This window comes from Oryctolagus cuniculus, chromosome 15 (genome assembly GCF_051225735.1).
Source record: "Oryctolagus cuniculus isolate XC-2025 breed Fujian yellow rabbit chromosome 15, ASM5122573v1, whole genome shotgun sequence".
NCBI lineage: Eukaryota > Metazoa > Chordata > Mammalia > Lagomorpha > Leporidae > Oryctolagus > Oryctolagus cuniculus.
Window position 1 is genome coordinate 31,401,559 of NC_142881.1, and position 15,387 is coordinate 31,416,945.

Here is a 15,387-nt window from a genome sequence, read left to right on the forward strand (position 1 = left end):
GAGTGACAGAAAAAGAGGATGGGAGAAACAGAGAGGGATTGAATATGAATCATCCATCCCCTGGTTCACTCTCCCCAAACTACCAAAACAGCCAGAGAGTCCACGGGATTGATGGAAAAAGCACAGGAGAAACTCTGCAGGGCACACTTGAAGTAAAACTCCCCTTGACCTTGAGGTGTGGGAGCCCCCCAGGGAGTGTTCCAGTGTCCTAGGGCTCTGACTTCAGCGGGGTAGGTGGGACGAGGTAGCCCTGCCGGGCGGGGGGCTCAGCGTGGTGGCCACACTCAGAGCCGACTCAGGCACACGTCCTCTCTAAGCGGCCCCACAGGCACACACAGGCTGTCTCAGAGCAAGAGAAGGGAGCAGAGCCCCTCTCTCCCGAAGCCCGGCCAGGCCCCTCCGCGCTCTAACCCGCCTGTGACCTGGAGAGGGCAGGGGCTGCACATACCAGCTTCCCGACTCAGCGAGGGGCCGTGGGGAGCACCAAAGCACAAACAGGTGCGGGCGACGGGGAGCGCAGGGCCGGCGCAGCACCGGGACCTGGGACCCGCGAGAGCCCGGCGCCAACCGCACACCTGCAGCCACCCCCCCTCTCTGCACACTGGCCGGGAAGCCGGCACCCCGGCAGGAATTGCAAGCCGGCTTCGCACGTTTTCTTAATATCAGGCTACATTCCACATTTGGTGGGCCCCCTGCCAAGAGGACCGCAAGGAAGTTTGGGTTGGGATTTGATTGATTCTGTGATTTGTTCCTCCGAGAGGCCACATCTCGCGGCCTTCCCCGGACTGGAGAGCCGGCTGTGGGGACAGGCCCCCGCGTTCCGGCTTCCTGGGAGCCACTGCGAAGGCTGGCTCGGCCGGCACTGTTGTGTAGGACAAGAGTGACCTCTAGTGGCGCACAGGAGAGGGCCCTGGACCGAGACTGGGAACCAGCCGTGTGTGTCTGCTGATACAGACCCGGAGCGCACACATTCGAGTTCTCACTCATCTCTTCCCTTCTTTCCCTCCCTTTCATACAACAGTTCAGAAACTGAGAGCACACCTGCGCACTGAATGCCCTAAGCCTAAGCTGAAACAAGTTTCTGACCTTCCAGGGGCTTTTTCTTCCGTGTAGTTCTAGTACTTACATATTTATATCTGGCATGTGATTTACTGACTCACCCTGTGCGAGTGTGTGGGCAGGAGAGCGATGACGGGCTCAGCCGGGCTTCCTGTCTCCTGCTGAGACGGACAAGACGCTGGCCGTCACATACATGTGCCAGGTGCTGAGGCCCAAGCAGTACGGGCACGTGGTGCACCTGGAAGTTGCACGGAGCCCCACCTGAGAGAGAAGCAAACAGCCAGGAGAAGGAAGCTGGAAGAGGAAGGCAGAATACGGAGACGCTCCGGACTGCGGAACAGCACCAAGGGAGCACTGAGATTAGAAAGACGACGACTAACAAAATGCAATGCGCGGTGAAAGGAGACGGTGGTGGGGAGCTGGAGTGGGCAGGAGTTAGGATGAGCTTCTAGGGGGCTAAGCTAGATAAAGGGGCAAAATGGCCCACTGACAGGGACTGGACAATGTCCTAAGATGAGCGGGAAGCTGCTGAACACTTAAACAGGCCGATGGCATGGCCAGATCTCTGTTCAGGAGGGAGCACTCCGAATTTGGCATTAGCTTGGCTAATGTCAGGCATGGGTCATGTGCCTGAAGAACTGTCAAGCCAGAGGGCTCTCGAGGTCCATCTGGTCAATCAGCGCTCATCATCCAGATGGAGACGCCTAGGCTCAGAGAGGCAAATAACTTTCTCAACGTGGCTGCAGTGGAACTACTTTTCTTGGAATCCCTTCACCTCCCACTCAGCAACTGAGATCATGCCAGCCTGAACCAGACATCAACAAGTCTGCTGCTGATACACACACACACTTCCCCATGGAAGTACCCGCTGGCCGGACTAGAGTCTAACACATTATCTCCACGATGGGGAAAGGACATGCTCACTAGACTTGCTTCCCTGAGACCTCAGAACAGTTGAACCCATGCTTAAATACCCATGGCTATCAGAAACCACCAGTTGTGAACACCAGAGATTGCAGACAGGTGGTGGGGGCAGGGAGGGTGACCAGGCTAAGGGGCTCCCACAGAGACCAGGGGAGCAGAGGACTTGACTCCACAGTGACACATTGAATCCCATTTCAAATAACATGAAAGATTAAGAAAGCAAGTGTAGGAATTGGAAAGTAACTCAGACTTTGTAAAAACAAATGGTGATAAAATGCAGTTGTCCTAATATTTGGATAATTTTAATGCCCTCAGCAGTTCAGGCAAGAGAAATAGTTCAGCCTGGGCCAGATCATTTAGCACTTGCTTTGAGAAATCGTGGGCCAGTAAGGAAGTCCCAGAATATGACGAAAATATGATAAGAAAGGTTTCCAAAGAAAGAAATATGACCCTAGTGAGTGCCACCTGGAATTGGAGAAACACCAGGAAATAGAAGAAAGGGATGGTCAGGAGGCCAGAATCTGAGACCTCACTTAGCCACTTATTAGCTGTGTGACCTTGCCCAAGCCACTTGACCTCTGACCTCATCACAACAGTAAAGTTACAACAATAATAGTACTGCCCTGTGGATCTCACGGGGCTCTGTCACAATCACACGTGACAAGGGAGCTCACATACGACTGCAGTTCAAGCTTCAGTGCACATCTCCCCTCTACCACTGGCCGTGCACTCGGACTCACTCAGCTGTAATCGAGGGGTGCTAACGGCCGCCTCCGCGGGTTTGAGTACCAAATGAAACAGAGGAAATCAGAGCACAGTGCCCTTTGCACAAATAGTGTCCCAGCATCAGTCATTTTCATCATTCATGTATTGTGTTTGCCGATTTACCAACTGTTCCATGTACGTAAATGAAAGGTGCTGTGAGATTCAGCGTGAGGTGACTCCGCTAGGCAATGAGATAAGTACAGAAAGGGAAACATAAGCAGGAATAATAGAGTGGGGATGATAACGTGTATCATTCATCTTTAAAGTGAGAGGTCTTTGTAGATAAGGATGTATGTGGACTCAGGGTCTCACACAAACCCTACGAAATTCGTTCGTGTTGACCTAGCTAAGTGCAGGTCCTAGAGATCTTTATTAAGGATGGAAAACCCAGCAGTGATGGATGGCCTTGTGTCAGGTTGGGATAAGTTATCTAGTGAGTGACTGTGTGAATGGTGATAATGCAGATCTAATCTCTCCTCCCCACTGAGAGCGAGAGTAATTGATAGTAAATGAAAGCTGTAAAGACACTCAGCGCACCTCTGGGGAGCCTCTTTAGACCTGGAGAAATCCAACCCCGGAAGACCAGGAATAACAGAAGAACTTCAAAAGTCTAGTCACTTTCTCAGGAAATACCGAGTCCCTTTAGACATTGAGGATTCACAGCCCAGTGAGGGATAGAGCAGGCAGGCAAGGGTTGAGAGCTCGGAGGTGGGGCTCATAACTCAGCCCAGGGCAGAGAAGACTGTCCCGGGGAGACAACTCCTGGGCAGGCCCTACACGGTCCTGCTGCAGTCTTGTCCAAAAGAGGACAAGGCTGTACTCCAGGCGGAGGGAACACCTCACACAGTGACCCGGAAGCAAACTGCAGGTCACTTAATGTGGTCGTATTGGAGCAGGAGTGCCTGGCCTCTTCCTTTTCAATGTCAATGAGTGGCATGGTCTTCCCACAGTATAATATTATTTTAAATATCTTTCTTGAAAAAGATTGACGAAATCGTCACACAGTAATTGCTAACGGACCCCACGGCCACTCCCAGAGGGCTGTGACCCATGGTGAGCATGAGAGTAAAGGGAGCTGAGACTGGGGAGGTAGCCGGTGTTTAGGTTAATAGTCCGTGTTCAAGGGGAAGGGACGAGGTTAGCGTCTGAAGCAGTGCAGTGACAGGACAGGCCACTCTGACAGCAGATGTGGCACAGACAAATTTGGAGTCAGGTATTCTAATTCTGGACTAAAATGAGAGCAGTGAGGCAAGAAAGTGGAACAGATCTGAGAACTACTAGGAGGCAGAATTGATTGTACTTGGTAGCCCTCGATCTTGTCGGTTGGAGAAGCCTCAGAAGACCTCCAGCTCTCTGGCTTGGGTGACTGGATGCATGGTGGCTCTGTCACAGAAGTTATTTTTGAAGACAGAGATAGGACAGGATTTGAGATGTTGAATTTGGGCATGGTAACTTTGGCCAACAGAGTGGAGATACCTAAGTTTGGAGGAAGAATCTAGGCTACAGATACGGGTTTGGGAAACATCAGCGTGTGGGTGGGATCCAAGTCATGGCTGTGGGTGACAGTACCCAAGGGCCCCAACAGCTGAGAGGCAGAGAGTGGAGCAGCCCCCTCAAAAGGAAGCAATATCCGGAAACGAAAGAGGAAATGAGAGGGAGAGAGAGGGAGAATGAGGGAGAGACGGAGAGGGAGGGAGAGAGGGAGAGGGAGGGGTGGGGGAGAGAGGGAATCAGAGAATCAAACATGGGAGCCAAGGGAAGAGATTTTCAGAAGGGAGCCATAAAAAGCCAGGTGCTTCTCCTGGCCTCCCATGGGGTGCAGGGCCCAAGCACTTGGGCCATCCTCTACTGCACTCCCGGGCCACAGCAGAGAGCTGGACTGGAAGAGGGGCAACCGGGACAGAATTATTTTGAGTCCAAAAAAAAGATTGAAATCCATGCATAGGTGGAATCTTCAAACAGTTCAAAAAGTGCATATAGTGAGATAATTATGCACAATTTCAAATGTTTTTACCAAGATTATCTTTTTTAAAAAATATTTTATTTATTCACTTGAGAGGTAGAGTTAGAGACAGTGAGAGGGAGAGACAGAGAGAAAGATCTTCCATCCATTGGTTCACTCCCCAAATGGCTGCAACAGCCAGCGCTGTGCTGATCCAAAGCCAGGAGCCAGAAGCCTCCTCCCGGTCTCCCACGTGGGTACAGGGGCCCACAGAGTTGGGCCATCTTCCACTGCTTTCCCAGGCCATAGCAGAGAGCTGGATTGGAAGAGGAGCAGCCAGGACTAGAACTGGTGCAATATGGGATGCCAGCACCACAGGCGGAGGATTAACCTAGTGCGCCACTGCACCAGCCCCCCAAGATTATCTTTTAATGCGACTTTTCCCAAACTTTCTGAAGTACCCTCATACAGGGGAGGCACACTGAAGGTTTTCTGGCAGAACAATTACATAAATGTAAGCGCTTTGGAGAGGTTCATCAGAACTGTGGAACTGCATCTCACTGCACTCCCGTCTGCTTGTAGACTACTCGCAGCACCTGAAACAAAAGAGTGAAAATGCACAGCGAAGACACCTGGGCCTCCTGGGCAGGTGCATCTTCCTCTTCACTCTCCTCCCACTGCAGTGAGCAGGCCGGCTTCTCCGCAAGGGTCACGCCTTGTGCTCGGAAGCCAAAGCTGCTTGCATATCTGATGAGATCAAAACAGACCTTCAGCTCCTCCACCCCAGCTTCCAGAGGCAGACCTGCCTCCTACCCAGGAGTGCCCCTGTGGCTCGCTCATTCCTCACCCATTCTAACGGGTAGCAGGGGCGGGGGGGCCCTCCGGCCTGTCCGTCAGATCTGGACCCAGCCTAAACGTATCCATGTGAGGCCAGTCTGGAGCTCTCCTGTGCTCAGCTCTCCGGCGGGGGCAATTTGCAGCCCTCTTATCTCTGGGAATTGTCTGCTCTGTTGGGCATGGGTCTGATTATCTCTCTCTAAAGCTGCCCATCATTTATAGCACAGAAGTAACACAAAACAAAGACCTACCAGCTTATCACATTTTATCCCCTTTACGGCTTGCATGACATCACTGCAATGTTATCACACGGAAGGTTGGGCAAGGCCCAGAAACACTCATCACTCCGCGATGCTGATTCTCTGGGGCTGACTCACCACCTTACTTCCAGCTGGTGGCCGGGTTCTAGCCGCTTCTACTGACCCATACAGCTGAGCTTCCATCTGGGTACATGGCTGTCAGAAACAGCTGGGAAGTTGCCTGGATTCCATATCACAGGCCATGGGGGTGGCATCTCCCTCCATCCCCTAAAGTGGGCTGTTTCTCATGTGGTCCCCTTCTCAGGGTGAAAATGGCTGGCTACACTCAAAGATAAAAGCAAGCGAGGTCACAAATACCGACTTCGCCACCTACTTTGTTGTGTTACTAAAATGGAAACATCTGTTAAATAGGGAAACTCAGACTAGGGAAATAGAATTGATAGATAATTATCTGTCCCTCTTCAGAATAACCCTAGAAAGTGACATCATGCAGTTCTCCAGTGCATTAAATCAATTAATGAAAGAAACAAATAGATTTCTGAAATTGTGTGAAGCCCGTGCATCATTCCACAGGTAACAAGTCTTCGGGTCAAAAAGCCAAATTGAGCTGCTACTATGATATTTTAAGGCGTGAAACATTTTCGACTTCTGTATCACTGAGACTTTTCACCAGTCTAAACGACATCTCTGAAGCCAGACTATGTGGATTCAAACCCTGGCTCCCGGACCTACAAGCTGAGTGACCTTGGTGAAGTCACTTAGCGACCCCAGATGAAATGGGGTTAACCGTAGTTATTCACCGCAGGGGGTTGCTGGGATGTTTAGTGAATGATTAAACACCTGGTCAGCAGGTGTCAGCCAGGGCTGGCCTGAAACCTGGGACTACCCAGGCTTTGAAGTGCTGGCTCCTCTATGATACGCTAATGAGTCCCATACTGTTTTTCCTCCCTGTAGGTCAGTGCAGCTGAATGGCCAGCCCTTAGTCATGGTGGACGACGGGACACTCCCAGAATTGAAGCCCCGCCCCCTGCGGGCCGGCCGGACATTGGTCATCCCTCCAGTCACCATGGGCTTTTATGTGGTTAAGAACGTCAATGCTTTGGCCTGCCGCTACCGATAAAGTACCCGACACTCACAAGCTACCCGTGGGCCTGCCGGACGGCTTCCACCCTTCCACCCCATAGTATCCTGACTCTTCAGACCTCTCCACGACCACTGCACCACCCCTCCTGCTGCAGTCACACAGACCTGCTCTCCAAAGGGACTCCATGTCATAGCATGAGCTTAGCGTAGATAGATCACAGCCGTCCACGAGGAAGACGGAGCCATCATCCCTATATAAGGAGTAAAGTTCATGGGTAGAGCTGTACATGTCCACTTACTAGCACCGGGAACAGAAGCTGCCAGCACACTCCCAGGCCACACATTTCCCAAGGCTCCCCCGGCCCTGCTCACACAGCAGTACGGTTCCACACCCTCAGCCCCCAACAGGAACCGGGGACCCACAAGAACCAACCCCATCTAACTCCTTCCCCTGTGTCTGTTTCCTGCTGCTGCCCTGGGTTTCCTGATACCTCTCTTCCCACTGGGGGGGCAAGTGGGCGAGTCAGCTCTGGCCTGCTGGGCGAGCTGCTGGCGGATTTTCCTGGCTGATGTATGGGAGTGTGCATCTGGGTTTCTGACAGTGGCATCCATCACTGGCTATTCCTCTGGGAAATGAGTGCTTCGCAAGGAGAATTACACTCAGACTGCAGCCTTTGTCAGAAGGTTCTATTCCTCTGCGACTCCAGATCTCCCCAGGCTTGGAATGGGAGTCGGGTAACAATATTTGTTGAGTATAGAGCAATGTATTCGGCTCCACAAAAAGCAATCATCATCCTTCATGTTGCTATGGAGGAGAGAGTTTTAGTACAAAGAGAAAGTGCACTGGAACATCAAATACATGCACACACACACACACACACACATGCACACACCCCTCAACTTAAAGCAAATTAGACCTGCTCCCACAAGGAGGGATTACTGAGGGCTTGGTAAGGCAAGCCCTTAATTGTTTGGTTGAACAAAACCGTCTTCTAAAAGCAGAAGGTGTTATTCAGAAGTCATCACTGTAGAACACAGCTGAGTCTAACCATGCTCCCCCTCCCCACACAGCCGTGCACCTCTCAGAGGCACCTACCAGACAGATGGCCAGGTCCACCCCATCCCAAACCAGCTTACCCGGGCACAGTCAGAGCTCTCAGCCATTTGAGGGAAGAACACAGGATCTGGAGGCTGAGGCTAGACTGGAGTGGGAGGCGGGAGGCTTCCGAGCTGGGAAGATGGGACGTGAAGAGACGCACAGTTCATGAAGAGGATCTTCAGGGGGTCCCAGGGCTCCTCGGTTCTTTGCAAGCAGACTGCAACCAAAATCACTTCATTTTCTGCGGGTGTGATTTTCTTTCTCAGGATAAATGCTGCAGATAATGCTTCTTTAAACAAAAAAGGAGGGAATATTTGACACTGTCTCTTAATTTAACAATTAAGAGTGTGATACAGTTTCTGTGACTGGGAAAGAATAAAATGTGGGATGGGGACAGGGTTGCTGAGAGCAGAGGCCAAGGAGCCTGCCTCAAATGCCCGTGGGGTTCAGGACTGGGGCCAGGTCTGCAAGTGAGAGACAGGCAGGAGACGAGACAAGAGGGGAAGCAGGGGATTCTCAGCTTGGAAAACAGAAGTTGGCAGAAGGATGCCATTTGTGTACGGAAGACGGTGACATGGCTCTTGGTGTGCTTACTGTTAGGCCCAGGAGGAGCAACCCCCAGGAGATGCATGACAGTGGGCAAGGAGTCACATGGTCAGTGCTGTACCCAGCACGGAAGTGGCTGGGGAGTGGGAGGGACCCTGAGCCCTTCCAGCCAGGCCACCCCAGGAGGAGGGAGAGGAAAGACGGGACAGATAGGCCGAAGTGTGGAAGAGCAAGGAAAGGACAGAGGAGTCAAAGGCTCTTTGTCCAAACTTGTCAAGACTTGTGCAGATAGCAGTCCCCTAGAGGTGACACAGGCACAGGGCCCCTGACCGTTTGCTTTACATACAGAGGAGCCCCCAGAATGCGGTTGCTGACACTACCCCTGTTTTCCGATGAGGTTGGACAGGGTCAGCAGCTTGCCGAGGGTCGTCCAGGGGAATGGGTTTGCTGAGCACGCCACACCCCAGAGCCTGCCCCCGACCGCCGTGCATACACAGGCCACAGATTCACCTCGTCACTTCTCGGTAGGTTCTGCTCATTGGGTACAGCCAGGACCGCCAGTGCTTCACTCACGCCCACTTTCTGTAAATAAGTGCTGGTTCTTCACCATGCTTTGCAGATACAGTAACTCCTTCTGCTTTGGTCTTTCTCTGCGTATTAAAAACTGCTCCCAAGAGGTTGAAGTTTTGTTTATTTTTTAGTTCATAAAAAAGGAAGGGGGTATCACTGAAATCTCTCTGGAGTCCTGCAATTCTGGCTTTGCAGCTGTCTTGTGAAAGGATTCCAAGGAACTCACTCTACCCCTGCTGTCCATGGAGATCTTAGCACGGGGCGTCCATCCCAGCTCTATCCCTCGCTATGAGGGGACCGTTACTGAACCACTGGGGATTGCTCTTTAGAGAGAAACAGCAGCACACCCACACCAGGGGAGTCGTCCACCAGTCTGGGACCAGGGACAAAAGTGCAAAGAGCTCATCCACAGCCTCTCCTGATTTTCCCTTCCTCAAGCAGGACCTGGCCAAGAGCCTCTGATCCTGAAGAGCCACGCTATTTTAAACCAAACACTAGGTTTGCAGAAATGCATATTTCAGAGAGCCACCGTGCACAGTGAGAAGGCTGTGCCTTTTGTGGAGATGGCTTTCTGTTCCTGCTGCTTCTAGGAGTGATCTTCTTTCTTCTTTCTTATCACAGAGGCTCAGAACAAGTTTTCATTGTTATCTGGAAAGACAGTCCCAATTCTTCTTGTGCCCTGAGAAAGAAGCTGCCAGTGTGGGACGCTAGCCTCATCTCCAGCAGGAGGAAAGTTTGGCAGTGCCAGACCGGTGCAGGGACCGAGACCTGGGACGCCAGAACTGCCATTCCCAAATCCCGCTGGCCCTCTGCAGCCCCACCCCTCTGCAGCAGTTCGGGCAGGTGGGCCCAAAGCCCTGTGCTCTCCCACAGGCAGCTGGCATATTCTCTCAGTATAGGCAGCCTCTGAGGCCTGCAGGCAAGGCCCTGGCGGGGCTGTGGCACAGGGCCGGGCCCAGCACCTGCAGGTCTGCTCCCCGTGCACTCAGGGCCCCAGGTTGGGGTAAATGCAGCACAGGATTCACCTTGGAAATCCATTGAGAGTGACTTTCTGAAAATGAGAGGACAGCGTTTAACGCTACAGTCGCAAAGACAAGCCAGGTGCAGTCCTGACAGCACACGCTCTGGGTCAGGAAGACTTCAGTGTTGTGAGTTACCACCAGAGCGGAATGACACAAAGATGGCCAAAGAAGACAAGGGAAGGGAGGGCGTGAGCACTCACCTGATGTGGCTTCCCGCACACCCCCTCGCTGCAGCCGCAGCACCACTGTCTGGTCTGCATGCCGACTCGCCCTCCAGTTCCACAGCCTCTCCCCTGTGCCGTCACTCTGTCCCCAGCCCAGAGCCCAGGCAAATCAGCTGTACTGAGATGGAGTTAAGTCTCAATTTGAGAATTGTTTGCCACCTGTCTTTTGGGATGTACTAAAATTGCATAGAAGATCCCAAGAAGTACTCCAAAAAGAGTACTCAGTTGAAGAACTGTGCTGTCATTATGAGGCCAGACAGCCGCAGCCTTTAGAACCCCTTGCTGAGTTCCACTGCAGTGGCACGGAGGCGTCTGTGCGTGCCTTCCTGTATTGAATGCTTCTTATCAGACCGCTCATTTCATTTATGCTTCAAAGAAGCCCCAGGTGCGGTGAGCTCACATCCAGTTACACATGGGCGGATTAGAGAAGGAAACTGTCGAAGGCCACATAGCTCAGCAGAGTGGCACACAGGAGTTTGGGCCAGGTCTGTTATGATTCCAAAGCCTGCCCTCATTGCACTGTGCTACCTGTCATCCGAGTGCTAGTAGCCGGCCTCTCTCACCTCTGCCTCTCAGAGCTAGCCGCCTCAGTGTCCTGTGTGTGTCCTACAGAGAACTCTAGCAGTGCCTTCCCCCAGAATGCTCCATCTCTGCTTTGAGGAAGCCAACTAGCAGCTCTGATGAGTACTAAGAAGAGCTGTGACCAGCCTTGGCTGTGGCAGTCCGAGTGCAGCTGTGTCCCACCAGGGGCCTTCCTGCTCGCTCATCTACGTGCTTGTGTGGAGCAGTGTAAGGACCACTCCCGAATGCCACAGGATGAGTCTCGGCGCTCCCAAGTCCTGGGAAGGAAGTGGCAGAACCAGTCAGCGCCCACACACGCTCTACCTGGAAGAGCGCTGGCTCCTCCACCCCCAGAGGTTTGGATGTCTCTCTGCATCTTTCCAGACTAAATAATAAATCCATTAGCTGTTGACCTTGGGGAGACATTGCAAAGACCACTCTAAAACAAGAAAGTCAAAGTGCAGCACACCAACTGCTGTGGCACAGAATTTCCTTCCAAATAGCAGATCCTCCCCTGTGAGTGCTTGGGAGAAGCTGAGCAAGTGCTAAATAACCAGCTCATGAATCAATCCCCTGTCCCACCACAGAGGAAAGGGGCCCTTCCTACAGCCTGTGTCAGGAACATTTGTCTTCTGATTATTATTCATGAACCTAGTCCAGGATTCTTTTCCAAGCTGTAAATGTTATGTAATAAATTATACTTTTGGAAGAAGCACAAAGAACCCTTAGTTTTATTCACCTGAAAGTTGGCATGATGAGTGCAAGAAAAGTTGTTTCTCTGTGTAGGGGATCTTAGCAAGTGTTAAAAGTTTTCTTCCAGGAAACATATTATATCATGGTTTCTATGATATTGCAGTGAATTGCAGAGAGTTTGGGTCCATGAGGTAGTTTATATATTTTCAGGCAATGATTTGTAAGTAATAAAATGTGATTACTCTCACTTTCTGTTTTCTGGGTGTTCTGCGGGGGAAAAGGAGGCAACCTTGTGCACACTACTCCTTGACCTTCAGACTGATTGCTTGATGGACTGACAAATGGGGCAGCTTTGGATTCATGATACGTTGCCCTCAGCCCTTCCCCCAAACTTTGCTTCAACTACTCTAAGTATAAATTAAATTTTGTAAATCAAGTTAGGTGCCATTCACAGTATTAAAATAACTGTTAAATATAATAACAGGCAACCCCAGAATCGCAATGATTTAGCACAATCAAGGTTTATTTCTTGCTCATAAGTCATACAATGCAACTGCTGGTAACAGGGAAGGGGGCGGTGGCCCTGTCACTTAGCCATTCAGGATCTGGTCTGAGGTAGGCCCTCTACCATCTCCAGCACTTCCCTCCAGGGCAGCGCTGGGCCTCAGCGTGTAGCTGTAGCTGGCAGAGGAGAGAGCATGCAGGATGGCACGGGAGTTAGGGGCCAAACCCGGAGCTGCCATAAACCCTCCACCCAACTCCCAACCAACTCCACAGCCAGAAGGCAGTCCTAGGGCTCCCTCTGGTTGCCAGGAGTCTGGAAGTGAAGTCCTTAGCTGGTCAGTCACTTCCCTACAACTGCGTTTTGTGGGAAAGGAGCCCAAAATGTTGGAGACCAGAGTGTGAGTCAATGATGTTAGGGCCCTCATTGATTTGCCGTCAAATAGTTTGTGTATGGTGAAATCTAAATCCACAGGACTTTTCTGCACACTCCATAATGGCCTAAAGCGCCTGCTCCGTCTCCCCCACTTCCTGAGCCCTATGTCTCCTGGCTGACTTCTCCACTGCCAGCCAGTTAGGATACACACAGTACTAGATGCTGCGCCCTCTACTGGACATGATGAAAACATAATTTGAAACCTCAAATAGCCAAAGGGTTAAAAGAGTCCCTGGAGACCGAATGAACTCCCACACCTGGAAATCACAGCAGTGCTAGCCCGCTGATCTGTCCACCTCAGAAGTCGAGTCCCTCCGCCTCTCTACACCTCGACACCTCAAGTTTCCTCGTCTGTAAACGTGGACTGGACTGAGGTCACCTGAATCTAAGGTCCCTGGGATGTCCTTTGTCCAGTTCTGTGTCCGATGGTCCTGTGCCAGCTGCTGCTGTCTCTCCACGTCCTCCTTATGTGGACTTGTGTATTAGATGCAAAGTTAAGTCATTAAAGAAAATTAAAAGATAAAGCCACAAACTGGTCCCTGCAGGCAAAACAGATACCTGATAAAGGACTTGTATCCAAGTATACAAAGAAATCAAATAAATAATAAGAAAATCCAATTTTCAAATGAGCACAAGGTTTGAGCACTTCATCTGAGAAGAGTTATGGATGGCATATTAGCATGCAAAAAGCAGTCCGATGTCATTAGCTGTTACACCTCCTGGAATGACTAACGTCAGAAAAGCACAGCAAGTGCTAACAAGGCCACAGGGCAGCCAGCAGTCTCTAAGTGCGGACGGGACTGTGAGATGCTACATCCACTTCAGGAAATGGCTGGAATGTACACACAGACGCACAGTATAGTCCAGCAGCCCCACGCCTATGCATTTACCCAATGAGATCAGCATGCATTTGGAACCACCTCACACCCATTAGGATGGCTACCATCCAAAACAAAACAAAGTAAGCAGTGTTGGTGTGCACTTGGAGAAGTTTGAGCCCTTGTGTACTGCTGGTAGGAATGGAAAATGGGGCGGTCCTCACAGAAAACAGCATAGTGGTACCCCCAAATTAAAATTAGGATTCCCTGTGATCCAGCAATTCCATTTCCAGGTGTATATCCCAAGAGAATTGAAAGCAGGGGCTCAAAGAGACCTTGTTCTCTCTGTACATCCTGTGTTCTTAACAGCACCATCGACAACAGCTAAAAAGTGGAAGCAACCCAAGGGCCCATCGGAGGACGAATGGAAAAGCAAAATCTGAGGATGCCCACAACGGAGCGGTGCTCAGGCTTCGAAAGGGAGGAGATTCTGACCCATGACCCGACGTCAGTGAACCCGGACGATGTGATGCTAAGCCAGCCAGAAAAAGAAAAGGACAGCAGCACGTGCGCACTGCTGTGAGATCCCTGAGCAGCCAGAATCCCGGAGAGGGAGCAGCAGAGGCTGCCGGAGTGAGGCAGAGGCGGGAGCACGCTCAGCAGCTCAGCTTCATAAGGAAAGAGCTCCGGCGATCGGTGACAGGGGTGGCTGCACAGCATTCGGAATTTATTCAATGCCACCAAACTGGATGCTCAAAAATGCGTACGATGGAAGTCTTATGTCTATTCTACCACGATAAAAAAATTTTTTAAACAAAAACTTACATTGACACAAAAACCTGCAGGTAATTAAAAATAGACCGAGCTGGATTATGTCAAAGTTAGAAACTTTGGTGCTGGTGATGGGACCTGCACTGGGGCACAGCAGGAGGAGCAGCTGCCTGCGACACCAGAACCCCAGATGGGTGCCCACTCGAGTCCCGGCTGCTCCTCTTCCAATCCGGCTCTCTGCTGTGGCTTGGGAAAGCAGCAGAAGATGGCCCAAGTGCTTGGCCCCTGCCACCCGTGTGGGAGACCCAGAAGAAGCTCCTGGCTCCTGGCTTCGGCCTGGCCCAGTCCTGGCCATATTGGCACCTGGGGAGTGAACCAGTGGATGGAGGATCTCTCCCTGTCTCTGTAACTCTGAGTTTCAAATAAATAAATAAATCCTTAAAACAATTTTTAAAAACTTTTGTGCTACACATGATACCATTGAAAAAATGAAAGACATGGGGCTGGCACTGTGGCGAGCTGGAGGAGCTGCCACCTGTGACAGTAGCCTCCCATATGGGCACTGGTTCAAGTCCCAGCTGCTGCACTTCTGATCCAGTTCCTTGCTAATGTGCCTGGAAAAGCAGCAGAGGATGGCCCAAGTGCTTGGAGACCCAAAAGAAGCTCCTGGCTTTGGCCTGGTCCAGCCTTGGCCGTTGCAGCCATTTGGGGAGTGAAACAGCAGATGGAAGATCTCCCCGCCCCCGTAACTTTCAAATAAAATAAATACATCTTTAAAAAAAAAAAAAAGTAAGTAAAAGATGAAAAGATAAACCATGTAATGGGAAAACGGGCAAATCTTGTATCTGATAAGGGACTTATGTCTAGAACATTTTAAAAACTCTTACACTCCAATAACAAAAAGAAATTTTAAAATGGGCCAAGGATTTGAATAGACATTTCCCCAAAGGCCACACACAAGTGACCAAAAGCACATGAAGCAATACTGAACATCACCAGTTCAGTATTAGAGAAATACAAATCGAAATCAGGAGCTCCCACTCCACACCCACCGGGACGGCAGGTGCACAATAACAGGTGCCGGGTAGGATGTGGAGAAATCGGGGCCTCCCCAGTATACTGCCGGTGAGAAGCAGAAACTGCTAGTAAGGAGCGAATAGGTAAGTAGCAACATGCCCATTTGATGGAACTTATTCAACCTCAGAGATGCATGCTTACGCAGAATCTGACACCAGACAGCCACACAGTGAGTGAACCCAGCACGACAGGGAGTGCA

At 51.0% G+C, this 15,387-nt stretch overlaps 1 protein-coding gene across 9 annotated transcripts in view; it reads left to right on the forward strand.

Annotated features, from left to right (window-relative positions):
* HPSE2 (heparanase 2 (inactive)) overlaps positions 1 to 9,191 on the forward strand; it is a 716,512-nt gene extending 707,321 nt beyond the window's left edge. For all 9 annotated transcript variants that reach the window (XM_002718623.6, XM_089314560.1, XM_089314564.1 and 6 more), the window contains one exon: positions 6,742 to 9,191. In XM_002718623.6, the coding sequence (XP_002718669.1) occupies positions 6,742 to 6,907 (166 nt within the window). In that variant the 3' untranslated portion in view covers positions 6,908 to 9,191. The remainder of the gene's footprint in view (positions 1 to 6,741) is intronic.
* Positions 9,192 to 15,387: the final 6,196 nt, after the last annotated feature.